The sequence below is a fragment of the Gymnogyps californianus genome, chromosome 8 (assembly GCF_018139145.2).
Source record: "Gymnogyps californianus isolate 813 chromosome 8, ASM1813914v2, whole genome shotgun sequence".
Taxonomy (NCBI): domain Eukaryota; kingdom Metazoa; phylum Chordata; class Aves; order Accipitriformes; family Cathartidae; genus Gymnogyps; species Gymnogyps californianus.
This window is the reverse complement of record NC_059478.1, coordinates 28,101,985-28,123,879: the sequence shown is the minus strand read 5'-3', so window position 1 is coordinate 28,123,879 and position 21,895 is coordinate 28,101,985. Positions and strand designations below refer to the sequence as shown.

The 21,895-nt window shown below is 40.6% G+C and overlaps 1 protein-coding gene across 1 annotated transcript in view; it reads left to right on the top strand.

Moving 5' to 3' along the window:
- AGBL4 (AGBL carboxypeptidase 4) overlaps nt 1-21,895 on the top strand; it is a 946,609-nt gene that overhangs the window by 490,304 nt on the left and 434,410 nt on the right. Inside the window, exon 6 of the mRNA XM_050901055.1 lies at nt 7,842-7,881. Coding sequence (XP_050757012.1) covers nt 7,842-7,881 — 40 coding nt within the window. The remainder of the gene's footprint in view (nt 1-7,841; nt 7,882-21,895) is intronic.

Genomic DNA, 21,895 nt, shown 5'->3' with positions numbered 1-21,895 from the left:
ACATAATAATACACCAAACCATGAAAAATCTGCATGGCGGTTTGTTACCAAAACAAACCCTTTAAAATGCTGAGTTAAATTGTAGAATTAGTAGATCCCAGACCCTTGCTGTGTAAGTACATATGCTTCATTTAAAGCGTGCACATAGCCACAGCCACTTTTTTGTTAGGGGAACTACAAAGAGGCTTGATTCCAACCTGGATGTGGGGTCAGGCTGTGGAGAAATGGGCCTTGTTCTCTTCCCTCATTTCTTGCAGGCCCAAAGCTCTTGGGGAAGAGCAGAACAAAGCACAGACAAGGTATTGGCTCTATCATCCATTCTTTTTCCCCAGTCTTTACTGGGGCAGAAATACCGGTGTTTGTGTATGTACTCCATATACTCACATACTCTACACAGGCTGCAGAGCGACTAGAGCACTGGCTATCTGTGAATTAATTTGTCTCAGCATTTCAGGCTTGAATTAACAAGGAGGATAGAAGCCTATGAAATTGGGAGCTCCGAGTCAAGTTTGCCAGTTGGGTTCAATAAAGTGATTGGATTTGCTTGCCATATTTTGACTTGGGTTAAAAAGAGACTGTTATTAACTAATCAAGGATGTCCTTTTACATGCACATCTGAGAAGGTGCACTGCATATGCATAGCATACATCATCAAACCATAAAGTTGCTACCAATCTACCTTTGTGTTGCCTCACTGAAGTGCATAAGGATGCTTGTTATTTTTCAGATGCAGAAGGACAGAAAACTTAAGAGGCTTTCTGTCGTCATAACTCTCATTGGCAAAGTTAAGGATCAGTTCATTCCAAAGCAGTTCATTCCTCTTCTCTCCTTCCAGAGATAAGATAGTCTTAACGACTTCATGTTGTGGTTGTAAATATTTATAGTGAACTGATGGGCTTTTTTTTTGGTTCCTAGTGGTTTAGAATCTGGATACTATCTTTATGAGTGCTCTATATGTAAATAAGGCAACCTATAGATAAAGCACCAGTAGATGTTACTCAAGAATATGTGGAACAGACTGTGAATATGTGTGGCCAATAAAACTGAGCGTGCACATTGCAAATGGCCTCCGCTGCACAGCCACTCAGGTTGCTCAGCCTCCCACGGCTGTTGCTTTGGGCAGTGATCTACTGCTTTTGGTAGTAATCTGCTCACCAAGGCTTTGGGGCTGTGACCTACTACAACTGCCATAGGTACTACAGAGTGTTTGTATGTGTGACCAAAGATACCTCGCATGGCTTTTCAATCTTTCCTTAACTTTTATTGTATTAATGTTCTCTCTAAATAGCTTTTGAGCACAACAGGACTGTAAGAACATCATGCATGAGTGTCGTGTTCTTGGGATAAATAGTTGAAGGGGGGAGAAGGAGAGGTCTTAGCTACTTGTTTGGCAGTGTTTCTGAAAAATAAGAAAGTACCATGTATCCTTGGCACTTGGGTTTTGGGAAAGAAATACGCAGGTGTCAGATATTAAGTAGAAGAATATGTGAACTGGAAGGATGACTAAAGTAGCTTAACGGTTTGGCATTGCCTTTCATCATTTGGACTTGGTTTTGATTCTAAACCAGAATCAAGTTACCAAATACTGCAACGATCAAATGTCTGTAGACATCACTGTTAAAATGGTTTAAAAAGCTCATTATAGCTCTTAGCGTGAGTGCTAACATATCCCAAACCACTTTATAAATGTTCTCCCACACCTATATTATCAATAATTGATTCCACGGAGTAGGCTACAGCAGATGCAATTTACTAAAATCCCAATCAAGTGTCAACAAGCTGACTGGTTCATTTTATCATTATACCAGGAAACTTTAGTAGCTAATCATAAAGGAAGTACAAAATGTGAGGTCTTGCTTCATTATATGAACAAAAGCTTGTGATTTCAGGATGGAAAGACAAAATTATTGCTTGGCATAACGTGATTTAAAAAAAAAGAAGCTTTAAATCATCAAATTATCCATTTTAACAAGATTTGAATTAGTAGCTTATTGGGGTCATTACTTAAATTGAGAGTTTCTCTTTGGAGATAAGTCTTGCACTCTGAAGGGAAGGAGGGTACAAGTAGCGAAACTTGCATTTCAGAAAGCAGACAGATGTGAAATGCTTACTGAGTAATATTTACTTTTTTCTATCACCTTCCTTTAAGCCTTCATTAGAAAGTTTTTCCAGATGTTGATTAGCCCTGAATATTTCTTAAACTGTCCAACAACGAACAACTAGAAGAAGGTTTACACTCCTTTATCACAGACGCGTCTGTTGCATAGGAGCAGAACACACCGAGGTGCACAGCTTGTCACCTGTCAGGTAGCAATGCGAAAGGATGGGACACAGCCTTTAACCTCTCCCTCTCTGCACCTTCTCCCTCCTCCCTCCCCTCTACTGTAAATCCCTCCAGTGCAAAGCCAAGGAGGCTTATGGTGGTGCTTGCGGGCAGCCGTGTTGTGCCATCCACACCGTGCCAAGTTGCACACTTGGGATCTTGTTGATCTTTTTCTGAACTTCTGGGTTCTTTCATGACATAATGTTAGAGGATAGTTTTCAAAAGCATTGACATTATGGAGTGTGGCAATAATAAAGGACATAGAAATGTGAAATTCACCCTTCAATACATACTCAGCTTTATTTTGTGAGAAGATGCACTGGTTTCAAGTACTTTTATGTCAATACAGTCAGTTTATAGAAGAGAAGCGCTAATTTAGAAGTTAAAAGGAAAAGGCACAATTAGTTACAATTTGTGGCAAAGCTTCCAGGACAAAAATAAAATCATGCACTTGATTTCCATTTTAAACCCTCTGAATTGCATAGTAGATTGAAGGTGGTAGGGACAGACACCTGTTCAAACCACATTAAAATTAGATGGAAGAGATCAATTGCACAGACCAGGCTGGGTAAAATACATTTAGGAAGACAAAGTCCTCCTGTGGTCCCAGAGAGTCAATTCCAGCTTCGTGTGGGTGGACTATGGCAGGAGATGTTAGTGAGATGGGCAGCCTGCCTTTGAGTTCATAGCTGCAGAAAATACTGCCTGCAGAGTGAAGGCAGCGAAATGGCACAAACCCAACAAGAGCTTTCTAAAGCTGAAGTTGATCTCAGCTCTGGGCTTGGGAGTTTCATATGGAGACTCAGAGCAAGGCAGGTATAGATGCCCTCACGGTCTAAAGAAACCCCTGCCAGAGCACGCCGTCTCCTGGGACGTGGGTGCACAGGACTGCTGAAGGAGCTTCCAGCACAGCAGCCTCATGTGTGCGATACCTGGGTGGCTGGCTGCTACCTCCGTCTGTGCTTGCCAGCTCTGCTGGATCTTGGGGGCTTGGAGATGGTGTGCTGGGACAGAAGGCAGGGGTAAGGATATCTTTTGGATCCTGGCTGGAGAAGGAGTGTAGGAGTAGGAAGATGACTTTATAATTGCTTTTTTTTATCACTCTTTCTGACTATATTGACTTTATACTTGACACAGCTTTGGCTGGCAAGTGAGGCCCAGATACATTCAGAATTAGATATGACTAGGCTCATTCTTACATGAGAAGAAAATCATCGGTTGCTACAGAAACAGCTCCATATCAGTCTCGTGGGGCATCTTTGCATCTGGCTTTTTTTCCTTCTCTTTTGCTAATCTGGAGATAAGAGTCAAAGCAAGTGCAGCACATCCCACATCTATATAAAAGGTTGGAGGAACTCTGCAGAGAGCAAAGTGTGAAAGAACATCTCGTAGATAAGCTAAACTTAAATGAATGAGTTAATTTACACCCCCCTACAATTTTTTTTCTAGTTTTGCAACTCTCACTGAGTTAATTGAGGTGAAAATTAATTGACACCAGTCAGCAAATATTTTAAAGACCACCAACATCAAGGAAGAGAAAGGAGGTACTCAGAAAGGGAGTTATTAAGAAAAATTTAGGAAACGATCCGAGGGGTGAGTTAGAATCTGTGTCGAGAAAATTGCGTATTGCAATGGAATAATAATCCAGACTCACTTTCAGGCAAGTTGTTTAACTTGATAAATTAAGGAATTAGTTAAAAATAAGTGTATATTATGGGTGAACAGGGACCATTCTGCACACTTCAGACCAGCTCACCAGCGAGGTTTTTCAACTGGTTTTCTAAGATGTAATGAATTCTTGATGCTTAGTAGATTAATATTTATTGAGTGAATCAATGCTTAATTTATTAAAAATTTGCCTTCCTTGTATTTTAATATGATTTATTACTCATCAGTGCTTATTGCATTAATTAAAGATTGTGTTAATTTTGTGGAAGTGAACATGATCTGCTGCAGGTTTGCTGCAGAGCCCTAATGCACTGTAGGGACTGTGCCTCTGGGTAGTACCAACGATAGAAAACTGCACGAGGTGGGAAGCCGGTATGAATCACCAATGGCCTCTTCCTGCCTTTGGGCTTTCAAATAGCCAGCAAGTGAAAATGAGGATGCTGCCCCTTAAGGGTAGGACAGGATTATAGCAATAGAGACACTGTGGGGATACAGGGAATCTTGCCGCTTGCCTCTCATAAATTATGGCTGATGCTGCGGAAATTATTTTAGTGTTTCTCATGGAATGCCTTTTTGTCAATGTAGGTGAAATCCAGCCTTAGTGTCACCTCTCGCCCGACCAGGGATGATAGTCATTACGTTTCAGTGCTCAGGTTGTAAGTAATTCTTGGGACAGTAGGTTGTCTGAAGACTGGGGTAGTCCCAAGCATCTCTGCAGGGGCAGGTGTTTAAGAAGTGGAAAATTACTAAAGGCAGAACAAAAAAAGCCAGACATCTTGTGAGATGAGTCTTTCAAGAAATCTGTCAAAACAGGGAGAGGGTGATCATGCTGGAGGGGGGCAACAGCTGCAATTTGCATCTTTCAACACTGAAGGGAGAAGCGAATATATAAAGCCCCACAGCCATGATACTTCTGACGCAATTATTTTATTAATCTTTGTGACACTTGTAATGTCTCTCTCTTTAAATTCAAATTCTGCTGCTTTTATAGCTACTTATAAGTGTGTCTGTATGTTTTTTAAAAAAATCCATCTAGTTACTAGACTGCTTGCATCCAGCTGAGCCCAGGAAACGGCAGAGAGCTAGCCCCCGAGATCTGAGAGCAGGCTTGAATTTCCAGAAAGTGATTGGATCCATAATTAGTGCATTTTTGCATGTTTAAATGCATGATTCTGGAATGCACTGTGCTGTTTCCGCCTCTCCAGGGCTTGGGTGAGTGTGCACAAACTTCCCTTGCCGAGCTAAATTAGAGAAACCTCTTCAAGGTCCACTGAAGGTCAGAGCAGAGAAATTTTTTCTCTCTGAGTGCACTGGGCAGGCAGTAACCACCGTGCTCCAGCCCAGAGCGTTTGGGTGGAGCCAGTGCCAAGAACCTGGTGGCATTTTAAATCCCTTGCAGCAGTTAGGTGTTAGATGCAAAAGATCAGTGCTGCTCCACTTGAAGTCAGAGAAATAACTTGAGCTTAAAGTTCAACACATACACAAAGATCTCCTGGATCTGGAGTTAATTTGTTTTTTCCAAGGCCAGCTTGAAGGCAGTGTCCAAACAGGAAAAAAGTTACAAACAGAACATTTGACTTGTAATGATTTCATTTTATTTCCCATTTTGTTTAGCCTATTCTATATGTTTTGTTTTCCTACAGTATCAAGTTAAGCTATTCAGGTTTTTATTTAATGTTTATTTTTACCCTAGTTAATAGACTCAAGTCAGGACCGGGGGCCAGCTGGGCTACGTGCCTTGCTCTCTATTCCAAATCTCTACATTTCACAACCTTCTTTGATGCAGGATATTTATATTCCACCTTTTTTCCCAGTAGAGAAGCTTTCACAGAGTATAGGCTTCGGATATATATTTTCTGCTCTAGCTGTTCATTAGATATACAGTATTTGGAATTCCAGTTGTGCTGAGAAATGTAAGCAAAGCTTTTGGCCCAGTGGGTGCTAAGCCCTGGCATTTCATAGCTTTGTACATATGAATCAGGATTAAGGCACAGGATCTATATAAAATTTAGCTCATTAGGAGATGTTTCATCTTACGGCTCCCACTGGGGAGGCGGGTCCTTTGCTTACACTATTGCTTACTCTGCTTTATTGCTCCCTGGGAAAGGAGGGTGGGGTGAGCAGCCCCCGGCAGAGTAGGGACAGCATTTCTGAATGGTTCTTGTGGAGGTGACACAAGGCAGCAGCAGGGTCTTCTGCTCCCTTTTACCGTTACCCTGGCACACCTGGAAAAAGGCTTGGCATAGTCTGACCTTAGTATTTTATAATAAAGTAAATGTGATCAAACACACTGCTAAGGTCATACTCAAATGACTTATCAGAGTTAAGAGAACAAGGAGTACCTATGAAAACAGACAGGAATGAATTTTCTCACAAATATGATTTGTGTTGTACAAGAGTTAAGGTACTGAAGGCCAGGAAGGTTTCAGAAAATGTCTTTTTTCAGCCTGACACCCCACTCAGCTTCCCAGCAGGCCGCATTCACTGTCGGGCATATAGCTCAAGTATATTCAGTGGATGATCAACTGCGTCCATACACTTTAGCCAGTGAAGCTTTATGTACAGAGAAATGATGGGTTTGGAAAGGAGTTTCATCAGTCATAATTTCCAAGGAGGAGTGTTCACGGTAGGGAATACCAAGTCAATGTTTCCTCCTCAAGGACTTTCAGCTGTCACCCAGGGAATACAGTGAATGCAGTGATGAGAATTAGATTAGAAAAAGATCAATAGGGCTGACAATAAATGAAAGTAACACAGACATTATTGAGCAAATTAGGAGAGAGAAATTAAACTGGACAGTATAATCTTCAATGCCAGCTAGACACACTAATGTTGGGCAAAGTTAGGGAGAAGACAGTAAGTTAGAAAGTGCTATGAAGAAGAGGCAGTAACAGTCTGTCTGTGAGATGGGGAAGGCCCTGCTGGTGATGGAAAGCTCTCAGCCCACAGAAAGGTGGAAAAGGATGATAATGGTCCAAGAGCACATGGATTTCAGTGGCAGGCTACAGAGAGGCAATGCTGGGGACATCACCCAAGACTGGGAACATGAAGTAGGCAACAGCCTTGGCTACGTGTTACAGGGGAAAGGGAACCTCAGACACACCCCACCGTCACCAAGGCATTGGTGGGATAGCTTGTTCCAGGCAAAAAATTTTCCTAACCTTCTCGTAGTACAAGTTGGTTTGCCCTGTGAAGGTTTGCAGCCCTTCCAGAAACCACTCCTCTGTTTAAACTTGATTATTTGCCATAATAACTCCCTGTATTCTGCTATCTGTACAAATATCCAGCGATGATCAAGTCTGGCAAGCTTTTGGGGTGAGGGATATCTGGTGACAATGAGATCCATGGGCTGACTGCGCTCAGCATGAAAAGAAGCTTTCCTTTTATCAGTCTTGAGTTTGTCTAGATTCTCTTACATGTCTTTGAAAGGTTCACCCCAAGGCAATATAATTGTGTTTGATCACATACAGGCTATGAGTCAGTGATTGATATGAATAAAGAACTTAGAGTTTCTTGTCTTGGTTCCTTGTCTTCTTCCCTGTGGAATCAGAAATCACTTTTATAAATATATCGGTCCATCTGTGCTTCTAGCTATCCATTTCAACTATATGTTCCAAAAAAGAAATAGTAACACTTTATAAGTGCAAATAAAAACACATTAAAAGGACTGAGCAAGGGGTTTTTTTCTTCCTCATAAAGTATATGTGGATCCCATCCAAAAGAGTTACTGTGAGCCATGTAACTTGTAATTAATTCTGCTATAAATGTCAGAACACTTACTTTGCAGGTCTAAGCTGACCCACTAAAATTAGTCCCCTTTTAACAATTCCTTTTCTAATTTGTTTTTCAGCAGAAACGGCAGCTTGACCTCCTGACAATAACCAGCCCTGGTAAGTGAGCTCTGCCACACGGCTCTCTTCTCTTTTCTTAAAGAGATGGTTGTCTAAATGTGTTTTTTCCCCCGTCTCTGACATGCAAAATGAAAAACACTGTTCCCCAGAAAATCTTTCACGTAATAACAAGTGACAGCTATATTGTGCTTGGCAAAGCCCCGGGCAGTTATCCGTTCACAGAGCTGCCTCTTCAGACCTTTACTCTATGAATTTGAGTGCTGATATTTCTTTAAGCCTCCTGGGGTTACAGTTAGCGGTATGTCTGCAGGGCAGATGCCCTCGAATTCACAATGTGTGTTCAAGTATCACAGAAATGCAAGTTTGACTTTCCTTGGTGGCAAACGTGAGCAGTTTGGGGAGTAAGGAGACGGTGGCCCTCTGCACGCGTGGTGGGAGACAGGAGGTCCAGGCTTAGGGTGGAGAACCCCAAAGTGGGTCAGAAAATATTTAGGTAAAACGAAAATGCTTTAAACGATCGGCTTCATAATGGCTTTTGTCATTTGCCTGTTGAGGAGATAAACCAAAACGTGTTATATTGGGAAAGTGTTGGGCTCTTTGGCATAGCGAGTTTCGAAGGTCTTGGCGCTGTGATTGAAATGCAGGTCATTTGAATAGTGCTCCTCTTTGATCTCAGCTCTTAAGTCTGGGTGGCTTTTAATTTACTGCTATTTTTCTGGCTCAGTTTCTTTCCATTAGCTGCTACAGAAGTTTGCTGCCCACCAGCTTCAGATGTACACCGTGCTTGAATGGTGCTACCTTTTGGTTAACTTTTTCAATTTTTCAGATGGATGTACGTATTAAGCTTTCAGGTTGGCTTTAACTGGGACTAATGAGTTCTGGCTTTAACTGGGAATAATGTGTTAGCGAAATGAACAGGTGTTATGGGAAGTGAACAAAATCTGACACACATTTGCTTGGATAACAATTTTGCATCAATAATTGTTCTGACACTCTAAATGTAGATATCATCTGTGACATGGTTTCTCCTTCACTAACCTTGTTAAAATAATAAGAATTAAAATAAGGAGGAGGAACACTTTGTTGGGACAGATGTTTGAAGCTATTGGCAATTGCATCACATTTTTGCATGTTCACTTTTCATGCAGTTTGCAATTATGTTAATGTATGCTCAGGGCACTGGCTGATAAAAGCAACAATACAGTGTGATACAGCCATTGTCACTATTCTGACTGTAACTTCAAGGACAAACATGGCACATTTTTCATTTTTCGTATCTTCAGCATTCCCTATTTCTAGAGGGGGAAAAAAAAAAAGATCTCTGAAGGTCTTAATCATAATAAACACTCAGATCTTGGATAAGGGCACCAAAGTCCACAGACACTTTTTTAATAAGAGAAAAAGAGGGTTGGGGACCAGAATAACTTAATATGAGACTTTTCTGTAAAATAAATTTATACCTTCCTCATAATTTCAGATACAGTATTCACTGGAACAATGACAAGGTTGACTAAGTTGAGTTTGTGCATAGATGTGATCACAGTAAGTAGCTATTGCTTCAGATCTCTCAGTTTAATACAGCAATCTACTACGTCAACCCAGCAATTAGCTGGAAGGATCAAACTAGCTAAATACTAAACCAGCTTTCAGTAACTGTGTAGGTAGACATACTGCCCTAAAAGCGGGGGGGGAAAGCTTTCCATAACATGCTTTTTTTTGAAATGCAAGTTTTACCCTTTGATATTTAGCCAGAAATCTACAATAATTGGCTACATAGGAAAAACATTAATATTTGTGCCATGATTATATAATTAAGTGCCTACAGTTTTGCTTTCAGTAAGGGCATATTCAAAAGAAGCCTGATGCTGCATCAGGCCAAACTTACCTAAGAGCCTAAAGCTGAGATTTTTCAAAGAGGGTGAAAAAGTTAGGCATTTGATTCCTAGTAGGATTGGAAAATGTCAACCTGTGGATTAAAGGGTCTAGTTTGGGCCTTACAAATACAAAAATAAAATAAAATAAATCATAGTGTTAAGGCTTTTATCTGTCTTTGGAGACTGCAACTTTTAAATATTTCATTCTTTGAGTCCTAGCTCTAAGATCTGACATCAACAGTCTGCTTTTACAAAGTCGTGATATCATTTATGATGGCTGAGATCAGCCATAATCACTGTCATCCTTTAATTTACCGATTCAAATTAGGGACTGGGCTATTTAGTTGCAGCTGTTAATCCTTTGGGACTTGTTCCTGTTCTCCACCTTGCCGCAGGCAGGCAGCCTTCATTTGTGGAGGAGGTCACTCAGCCTTATTTATAGTATGAAAGTCCTCCGTGTCTCACAAGCAGTATCAGCCACCAAAGCCCTATTGCTTAATTGTAAGAATAGACAAAGGACTTCAAAACCAAAGGTGACCTCTGTGATTTGCCCTTCTGTCATGATGAATATCATCTTTCTTTTGTGTGTGTGAAATTCTCGAACCGGTTTTTGTACGTTTAGTCAAGAATCGCTTGGTGATCCCTTGCAGGTATTATAACAGCTCTTCTCCATACATCACTAAAAAAATTTCCAAGAATTGATCAGCCAATTAATGAGATTAACAGCAAGGTAAAATAATGCCATTAATGTCAATTAAGGGGTGTTGAGACACAAGTGCCAAAACATTCAAAAGAGAGTTTGTGGGATCACAGAAACCTTAATGTTACCTCATGGCAGTCGCTCTGTTCCCCGTGGCCATGGCTGTTGAGCGATTCCCCAGGAATCACCGATGGGTAGGAAGCGGTGCCCGTTCCTCGTGCCCTGAATCCCCACCCTGCCTGCGCTGTGCCGAGGCCATGCTGTGAGGGCGACCCGCCGCTGCCTCTTGCCTTACTCCAGATGGCTTCCAAACACCGAGCAATGCACACGCGGCTCTGCAAAACCTGGCTGAACAGGTGCTTGACTTAAAAGCACATTTGTATGTTAAACTGAACAGGTATAGAACATTAATCTGTTACCTGGACTGAGGGCACTCTGGAAAAAAATGGAAGAAAAAAAAAGAAAAAGGAAGAAATGCAGAGGGTGAGAGCTGCAGCTCCAGCTACACATTTTGTGTGCAACATACAGAGCTGACCTGTTCCAGCGCCCCTAAGAAAACAGCTATGGAAAGCTCCACAATGCGCCCCAAACTGGAGGAAATCTTTGCTTTGCTGTGGGTCTCCAGAAACAGCCAGACACAAATGATGCATAAGCTGGGAGCGGGCCAGACTCCCTCATGCTCAAATATATTCCTTTGAAGTAACTGACACCCATGTAAAATGTGGAGGGGAGTTCACTGCTCTGCCTTACTGCTGAGTAGCTGGAGGAATCAATGCTCTCACCACACTCCTTTCTTCTTGCCCCTTGACATGTGAGTTACAATTAGACTGTAACGCGCTGTATGGTTCAGGGTGCCGGAGTCAGAGCTGATGTGCGCAGTGGGGTGGGGAAAGATGTTAAAAATTCATTAGTAGCTGGCAGGGACGTGCTGGCAGGGAGTGGGACATAATGAGATTTAAGTTTTGGTAATTTAAATTTTCTTTAAACTTAGCTTTACTTCTGAATTTGATCCAAAACATTTCCTTAACACTTCTTCTAGTTGACTTTGGGTTTTAGGACCAAATCTTCAGGTGGTTTAACTTGGCCTTGCTGCACAAAGGAGCTGAGGATCTGCCCTTAATTTCTACGTGATCATGTTCTAGTAACACTTTGAACATGCACATACAATCACATCACATTTTGTGGTAACCACTCAATAGTTGCAGATAAGACATCTGTGTTTCCATAGCTTTTCCGTGGAGACAAAGCTTTTTGCATCTCCTGTGTTTATGATAATAATACAGCTTTCCAATTTCTCTTCTCAGTAAGGTAAGTTCATCTCCCACTGAAGTATTTTTTAATTATTGATACCATAAATGGAAGTGTGTTGGAAACTATTGGCTTTGAAAATAGCTAACATGTGATATTATCCAAGAACCATCAGGAAAATTCTTTTGAAATTCTCTTTGATTCAGCTGTCCTCAGGGCTTTATCCTTCTCTACCAGTCTCTCTACTGCCAATTTAAAATAACATTCTCTTGAAATCAGTGCAATGTCAGGAGAAATTCATCAGCACTGTAGGTGCGTGTTTCCCAGATGTATATAAACCTACTACATTTGGCAGCAGTAAATTGATTGCATTTAAAAAACCTGGGGTAGTTGAATATTCCATAGTGCCCAGCTTGGCTACAGCATGGAATATAAAGTATTTTAAGTTTCTTTCAGCTCTGTTTTAGGTGAAAAAAAGTAAGAGCTGACTCCATAATTCCTGCCTTTTGATTTACTCAGATTTTCCTCTGACCACATTAGAGGTTTACATGCAGGGACAGAGTAAAATATTCCTAATCTCTGTGGAGCGGCATTGAGATTTGATCAGAAATGTTAATGACTTTGTGTGTGCTTCCCCCTAATATTCAAGCTCCTACACTTTTAAACAGGGAAAAAAGCTTGATTTTAAAAGTATTTATCAGACTGATCTATGTGGTGAAATATTCTTCCCCCTTAATATCGTCAGTGCTGCATGCTCTAAAAACGTCTCCATTTCATTAATTTGTGATACACTGCTACCCTGAATTCTTTTAAGGTGGCTTCAGTTTCTGCCATACATATTTTACTGCTTTAAATTATAGATATAGAACTGTTGCCTAGTTAATTTCCTTTGGTTAGGAAAATATATTTCTACTCTCCTGGCATTGCATAAAGTGATATGTGGGATTTGCTATATTTTTTAGCTGATTAAGTTTTGCATTTCTACATATTACTGCTTATGAGACCTCAAGTAAAACTACATAAAGGAAGGAGAAGTTTTATAGTATATTTGAAAGTTTCATTTAACTATAAATTCCACCACTAAGCCCCGCTACAAGACTTTTCCATTACCTTCCTGGATAGTCTGGCTATCTACTTCTTTCTAATTGAAGCATGAAAATAATATGAACTCGAAGTCATGAAGCTATAAGACAGGTATTAGTAAAAGTGATACAGAGTATTAAAATGTGACAGAAAGTTGTTTGCTGCTAAAACTCAGGTACTATTTTTGCTAGTCCTTATTAATTAATAGTACATTGATTTTGGTCTAAGTATGTGTCAAGGGATAGCGTCTGAGTTCTTAAACAGCCTAACATAATTACTGTTCACGTTTGTTAGTGAAGCTTCACATGCTATTTTATTTGGAAAGGTGGTGGAGAAAAGAAATTACTTATCTTTCCAGTAATAATTGAGGTTTTTAATGCTCAGTGATGGATAGAAGTGAAACTATTTCTCATATCACAAAGACTCTGGGTGTTAATCCACCAATTTTCCCACAATAATGTAAAATAACTTGGGGGGACAGCACTTCATTGCTCAGCAAGGCAACAGACCCCGAATGGTTTGTTTGAACCCACGGTGCAAGAATTTCTCTACCACACAAATACAATATATATGCTAAAGTCTCAGCTCAAGGTGAAATTCCCATGTTGTCAGTCTTAGCAGAACCCTAAAACTACAGGAAGAAGTTTCTTCCAGACTTCATGAAACTTTAGCAAGACGATGTACTAACAGAGAGCAGAGAGAAAACATGGACTTTTTTTTTTCGTGCCATTAGGTTGGTTTCAGCTGTCCTGAGGCTAATTAGGAAATTTGACTGTATCCAATTCCTCATCTTTACTGTATCTGAAGAGCTGTAAGAATTTCCATTTGCTGTGATAAGAAGTAATATTGTTGCTTGTAATTACTTATTCGTGCACATCAGTACCTTCCTGATTCTTGCTTATACCTCTCCATTTGCCAGAATAATGACTGCAGAGATGCTACATACTCACTGAACCGTGTTGCTGTTCCCACCGTCTTTTCCCTGCACAGTCTTCACTCACAAAATGTCCCAAGAGAATAAGTCCACCCTGATCTTTCTGCCTGTCCCCTGACCTATCCCCATCTGTCTCCCCAAACAGTATCTATGTCCGTCTCAAATATCACAGTTTTGAGATCTATTGAAATGACACTTTTTTGATCCAATAACGAAACCTGATTTTTTTTCCATTTAGTTGCAAAATATTTACTTTTAGTAAGGCTGCTTCATCCCCACCTTTGCATTTTAAAAAAATGACCTTTTTTGGATACATGTAGAATAAGTGATATTTGCGAAGTCAAAATAAGACTGCAGAGAAGATATTCTAAAGGCTAATCCATTACTTTTGAAGAAAAATATCAAGCTTTTCCACAATACCTTATTATTATTCTGGGTCACCATGATGTTTCCATGCACCTCGGCATGTCCCTTTAATTGGATCCTTACATAGGAAGGTCCGGCACAGTTGCATTGAAAGCTGACATTTCTAACTAACTGACCTTTTCAGGCCCAGTGATACTCCTATAATGATTATCCTCTAGCATTGTTTGGACACAATACCACATACTTCACAGCACATAAAGAATATGTTCTTTGAGAACTATTCAAAATGCCCAATCTCAAGTTAGCAAAATGAGAAAATTGGGTGCAAACATTCATCAGAGTGTTATTGTGCAGGTATCGATTTGAATGCCCTTTCATTTCTCTGGGAAAAAGTGTTGTATTATAGAGCTCTAAATTAACTTCTGTTCTGTTTTTTTTCCCCAGTAAGTATAAAAAGGTCAAATTCATTCATAAGGCTGAATAGATTTGCAGGATATAAGCAATAAGATAGCAATCAACCTTCAAATAACCTTTAAAGAGACAGTATCTTTTCTTATGAACAGTAATTGATCTGCTCATTAAGTCACTGCATACTCTTTGGGGCTCACCTAGGCAAAAATGTGTAAGACCCGTGACGAAAGGATGTCAGCTAGAACAAAACAGGAATAAATCCTCGTGTGGAAATACAAATATTTTACAGGTTTTGAGGGGTGTAAAGTTGATGAAAGGATTGACATTGCGATGTGAATTCCTTGACTTGACTGTTATAAGGCTGAGTGAAAAAGACATAGAAAAGACCTCGAAGTGTGATTTGGTATTAGTGAGGATGATGATGGTAGCATGTTCATACATGCCTGAGACCTGCATACATCTTCAACTTCCCTTCTGAATTTAGTGGCTAATGTGGGAGAGTGATCATTGCAGTTTGCCTCTGGTCAGTGTACGTATAGGGGCGTGTACGTATAGAAGAACTTCTGCAAGGGAGCCTGCTACACATCGCGTCTGGCTTGCCACTGTGTATTGCAGTCCCTCTTTTAAAAAAAGCCAGATTGTCAAGCAATGGCTTTCTTTGCACCATGAGTGCTTTTTGGATGTATGGGGGGGTTAATCGTCTCTGCCTACGCAGAAATAAAACCTGCGTCCAGCTTGTTGTAGTGCTGATTCCCCGACTGCAGCCTGCTGTAACCTTCACATGGTCCTGGGCTGTGTCTCTGCAGCTCCTCTTGTGTAAGCCAGAGCAGTTAAAGGGCTGCTGGAAATTTTTTCAAGGAAGCACTATTTAGCCAGAGACTCACTTAAAGAACTGGGATTGTCGATTTAAGATACCAATCGGAAGATTAGTGTTCTGTCCATGTCCATATTTCATTTCTGCATGTAAATCCACGTTATGTTTTTAGTATTATTTTTATGAATTGCACATACTCTGAGGACTATCTGTGCATAATTGATTACAAGGAGTTGTCTTGGTTTTTATCTTTGATCAGAATTTTCAGAAGCAGCAAGTATCCCAGGTGACAAAGCTTTTTATGCTGTAAATGTTTGCACATAATGCTTTCTGTTTTACTTCACAATGTGCGGAATGAGCGTCTGGCTCATTTAGAGAGAGTGAAAATGAGCAATTCTGTTCACAGGTGTATTGTGCTCCTTCTCTTTTTGCGTAAGCTTGAGGAAAACTTAAAACAATCCTTTTTTTTTTCTCACTCCCCCCCTTCCCCTTTCTTGAGTATCAGATGTTTTCAGAAAGAATGGAAACCTTCTTCCTTTTTAATGAAATTTTAATTTGCAAGGGCATCTGTATGGAAACAGTCTCTTCACTTAGGAATATTTTTGTTTGTTTGTTTAATTATCTGCTGAGCGACCTGAACAAGACTTAGTGAAAATCAGTGTATTAAATATCTAGAAGATAGCAGAGGATTATATTGACACTACAAAATGGAGTACAGTGCAGAAATGCATGAGCTAGCAGAGACCTGAATAGCAGAGCTTTGCCGCCCGCAGCAGACTCACCAGTGTGGGTCCAGATGCCAACAAGCCGTGTTATCTGGGTGCTATGCCTGAGATAAATAAGCCCTGACTCTTTTGTTTGTTTGTTTGTATTTACTGGCTTTAGGGTGCTGCCATCCCAGTGCTGCCGAATTGCACCTGGACCTGAACCTTTGCTTGTGACTTTTTTTTTAACCTAGCCGGGTGCATACAGCTAACTGTGCTTCATTTCTATTTTAGTAGCACCCATGTATCCCAGTCCACAAGGATGTCATTGTGCTGGATGCACAGTGTGACACCAAGGTGCCTCTGAATAGTTGGTGACTTAAACAGACAAAGCAAGGGGCAGTGGGCAGGAAACCTGGAAAGAGAATGTCAAAAATAAAAGATGATTTTAATAGAACTGCATTTTATTTTTGAGAAGCTGCCCACTACTGTCTTTGTCACCTTTTAGACTCCTGTGCCTCTTTGCTACCCCTTTCCTCCAATCTCTGACACAGAAAATGGCAAAACAGTGATGATTATACAGCTACAATGGATGGGACTGAGGAAGAGGGGAGCTGGAACTGCACAAAGGACTTTTTCTTAGCTCATTTGTTTCTGAGAATTGCCAGTGGGCTCATTTTTTTGGTATGCAGAACATTTTCTGTTAAAGCAGTCAGCCAAGGTCACTGGGAAACCCACAAGAAAGGATAACCTAGCGCCTTTATTATTATTTTGAGCTTGTAACTTGAAGGCACAAAGGAATTTTTAGGAGAGATTTGAATGGGGAAGGTGTAATGGTTTTGTGAGTTCAGACTGAAAGTGCAGGATAACCCATGGTGGAAAAGTGATTTGCTCATCACACAGCTCAGTGCAGTATTGGAGGGAGTTATCCGAGATGCTGCTACATGAGATAACGTGAGTACTGTTAGGCAGTAGTATCACTGCAGTGTCCTTAAGAAGCAGGTTGAAGGAAGGTGAAATACTGTTTTAACACCATGGTCTGCTTCTGACGTTGCAGCTAGCTGTGGTATCTGTACAAGACGCTGCACTGGACCACGCAGATGCTGTGAGTGCCAGGACAGAGAGCGCTGGCAGAGGAGCAAGGCAGGGGCGAGGAAGGGGCACAAGGCGGTATGGGATAAGGTCTGCAGTGGGGCCTGGGGAGGGCAACATAAACCATAAAGTCCTATTTGCTGGGCCATACGAATCAAAATGAAAATAAGTGTGTTAGAAATATCTAGGAGACAGCAGGGGATTACATTATTCTTGATGTTTTTATTATATTACCTGCCCTGTTACACAGCTGCATCCATTGTCCTTATCCTCTGGGGACTAGCAAAAGGAAGGAAGGAAGAATTATCCGTAGAGACCTTGATTTTCCTGCCCATCCTCCGGGTAGCCTCAGAGCGGTGCTAAATTCTGCCGCGATGCTGCCGTCCCCTGTGCTAAACCTGCCTGCTTGCTGTTCCTCCCAGGGACTGTGAGTGTGTAGGGCCCGTGGTTGGATGTAAAAGGAATCCTCATCTAGTCACTTAGACTTGCTGCAAATTTGCTTTCAGATCTGATCTGGAGCACTTAAGTTGCCTCTTACTTGGACCAAACCCCTAATTGTTGTCAAAGATTTGACAGCCCTGCCACCGAGAGCAACTTCATGCACTGCGTTAGTGTGTGATCCTGAACTGAACCCCCTTGCTCCAGCGGATGGGCTTGAATTCTGTTATTCAAGCACTAAAATAGCTTTCTATATACTAGAAAAATTTTCTAAATGGTCTAGTTTGAGTACCTGGGGCAGCTGCTTTGGGCTCTGGGGTGGATGACTGCCAGCAGCACGGCCAAGCAAGATGTTGCCATCCCTCTGCCCCCCAGGCACCCAGGCGCAGGTGGTCACCTCTGCCGTAGCGTTGGTTTTCACACCGGCTGCGTGGATCCTTGTGGCATCTCAACAAATGCCTCCCAAAGCAGGAGCCATGGTGCCGTGTGCGTTTGTACCTAGCACAAATAGAGATGCTATATAATAGTGCTGCTACTAATAAATATAAACCGTATAGATGTCAGGTTGCCCTGAGAATGTATTCTCCCCACAAACCAGGCGGCTCTACTGCAGTGTTCAGGAATTAACTGCAGGAGTATTACTCTCTTAAGGCTTTGTGTTATAGTTCTGTTTTCTTCACCTTTAACCCCACAATGGATTATGACCATACTTTCTCTTATAACTAAATGCTCTTCTGTCCTTTGACAAAACAGATTTGTGTCTTTTCATAGCTTTCAGTAGAGGGCTAATAATACATGGGAAAGCTTTACTGCCCACAGGAGACTTTGCCTGGCTGTAATAATAAGAAATGCTGTTGAAAAGTCATGATCAATGTTAATTCAGTTATTTTTCATTTTCTTTTTTTATAATGAAATCTTCTACTTTTGTGCATTTTATCCAGCACTACCCCATGAATTGCTCGTTGGAGAGAGGGGTCATTGGTTATAAAAATGAGTTCTTGTTGTTTGTCCTCATACAAAAATAACTGCAATGTTTTGAAATGATGAATTTAAAGGAGAAAAAAAGTAGAATCTTGGATGTACAAAAGATGTAAATATTGTTTTCCAGGTTTTATGGTTCCCAGATGCCTCCTCTAATTGCATAGCTAACCCTGAGTTTATTAAGTTATTTTCCAGAGTCAAACTCATTTGTAAACATGTCAGAATAAAAACTAAATTCAAAAAAACAAAACCTTTGGATTAGAATTCTGGAGTGATAAACAAACTAATTTAGAATGTATTTGCATGTAATTTACATGTGCCAAAATAGGATTGCATGTGGTTTGTAAATACAGGTCTTGAATCTATTTAACATTACAGAATAGCACAGAAGAAATAAATTGTAGCTTTAAAAAAAAGGTTAAAATAATAAAAAGATGGCTTAAAATGGCCCATGTTTGAATGTGATTCAATGTGCAGAAACTGGTGAGGAGAGATAAGCACGCAGAGAAAGCTGTAAATTCTAGCAGCAACATCTGTAGTAGTTAGAATACTATGTTTTATAGCAATCCCTTACCTCCCCCCATGGACATTACTATGGCATGCAGTATATTTATTATTCACTTCTGCAAGAGATGTTTTCCTAGCACAGCCTTAAAAATAAGGTCTGTTTCCTTCCTTTCAACGTTCAGACTTGTTCAAAGATAATACTGTCAACTTCCATTTGAAGCATCTTGGCCAGTTTGGCCTGTACACTTTGGCACAGGATAACAATTTATAATTATCCTGCTTATTACAGTGGTACCGAAGGATCAATCAGCAGGTAAATCCTCCACTTTGCTAGGTACAGTCTCCATCTGGAGAAGACCTCTTGGTCACCGGTGCCTGCGAATCCTCCAACCTGAGTAGACATGGCAACTTTAGAGAGGGAGGAGAAGGTCATGCAAGCCAGCGAGCAGTGTTGGTGACGGGACTTGTAGAGTGATGCTGAAGGGAGGGGACACTGAGGGAGGGAGAGGCTTGGAGCAATGGCCACCTGGAGCTGGCAAGGTCTTGTCAGGAGTGTTGCAGGTGCGCGGAGTGCAAGAAGATTCATGTGCTGGTTATTTCTGTGTTTCACCTGCCAGAAGGAGGCTCTGACTGAATCCTCCACATTTTTTCCACCCAAAATACTATATGTCAAAAGGCAGGATGGAGGATACCATCTATGCCTGCTGCTTCAGAAATATGCAGGACAGAGGGAAACATCATCTGTGGAGATCTGAGGTAGAAGGAGTGACATCAGCCATGATAGGCAGCAGGTCTTGCTTTGGCTACTCGGCTTCTGCTCCTGCTGTCAATGCTGAAATGTATTCTGGGCCTTGGGATTCAGGCAGCCATGGTTTTGAGGGAAGAGGAAATGCTCTTTGGATAGAAAGGGATTGAGTAAATCCAAATGTAAGGACTCAACTTAGTAGTACGGAAATGCATTGGTGGAGTTATGGGGGAAAGGATGCTTTATTTACTTTAAAAAAAAAAAGAACATAATGCATGTTTTCAGGTTTGTCTTCAAATACCAGGTAATATCCTTTTCTATATTCATAGCCTAGCAGGCTGGAGTTTAAAAATGGCAGCAAAGTGGTCCTGCAATACTTGATGTAACAGGGTCTGTAGAGCTCATCAGTGTTGAATCTCACTTGTTTTCAGACTTTGCTGAGAATAAGTAGAGATGTAAGGATTTCCCCTCTGAATCCTGTGATTTTTTTCTACACTGGTTTCATTTAATACATTTTCTTTACTTTTTAGAGAAAAGGGAGAAAAAAAAAATAGGAGTGGAGGGCGGAAAAGCAAACTTCTTGGGGTAGGAGACAGAGCTTTGTTGTGTATTTGCTACTCAGCATTTTGCTTGAGTACCATGGAAGAATATTTATTATCAAGGAGGACCAGATGTCAGGAACCTTTCCATAATTTTTTCAGGTCATAATACTTCTATTTCAATGTGCAGATAAATGTCTTTAAATATTTTCTTGTACTTCTTATCATTTCATCTCTAGAAGAAATTAATTGTAGCTTTAAAAAAAGGTTTTATTTCCCATTTGGCTATGGGCCATTTTGTGTATCTGCTTTAAATGTTAATTATTAATTAGGATATAACCTATTTAAGTCTCTTTAGCTGTCCATTTCTTCGAAAGTAGGCAGGTGGATGAAACAAGAAAGATGCATCATTATATAGATGATAAATTAGCCCGTTATCCCAGGAGAAAACAGTTTCTCAGCACCAAGGCTGAGATATACCAGGGACTGGAGTGGAGGAGCCTTCTGGCTTCTGTCCACTTGGTGTTTGATACATAGTGTGAGTCTACTAAGATGGCTTTTATAATTAAATCTTTGGTAGTAGTGGAGCATCATTCCCGTAACTTCCATTCTACCAGAATTATTGTTGCTGGTGAATGGACTTAGTGGGAGGTTGGTGGTAGGCTAAGTGTTTTTAAGTTGCATTTGAAAGTGAGGAGCTAGAAAAACAATAGCAGGTGATATTAAAAACAAAATAAAATCCAACAAGTAATAAAAAGCTTTTGCGCATATCCCAAGTGAAGCAAATCCCTTATATGAAGATCAGTGAGGCTGCAGCACTAGCATGTCTTGCAAAATCTGCTGACTGAATTTGCTGTTTTGGGGGGCTGGGGGGTGGGTGTATGTACCTTTATACAAATGAATGGCTTCTTCACAGAAAATATGTCCTGGCTACCTTTATCAGCTGAGTCCTGAAGATGAAATGTGAGGCTGGCAATTAGCACCAATGACCAGCTGTGAAAACAGGAGTTTCTCTCATTTATTTTAATTATATCTTTGTTCAAACATTTACAGATTTTATCTCTTATTTATTGCAAACTTTATTATCATTTTCAACAGCAAAGGAGACACTTTGGATTAAAATTTTTTATATTTGTATATTTAGCCCTTTCTTTATTTGCCAAGTTAAATGCAAAAAAGAGCCCTTGTTTATATGAACAGTATCTATATGGACTTATCTATACGAACAGTTGAAAAGCTGGGCATTGGATTGCATACCTCATCAGTCTAGCTTCAAACCTTACCCAGCAAACAGCTGAATGACTTTGGAAATCTGCAGTGTGTTCCTGAAACTTTAAATGATACCATTGTGTTTCCTGATGTAGCTTAGTGGTTCACAGATCAATGGCTGGTGAAGCCAGAACATTTTTTCCTGTATTTTATCTGTATCCATTGTTCATAGATGATCAGTTCCAGAAAGAAACACTGCATCCATGCTGATATTACCTTCAAAAAGTTCCCTCACTGGAGCACACACACCCAGCCCAGTTCAGATGCATGTTCAAATGCTCTAGAGTTAAATTACAAATATGTTTGTAATACTGCCAATAATATGGCCTGATTTCTTTTACTGTAACT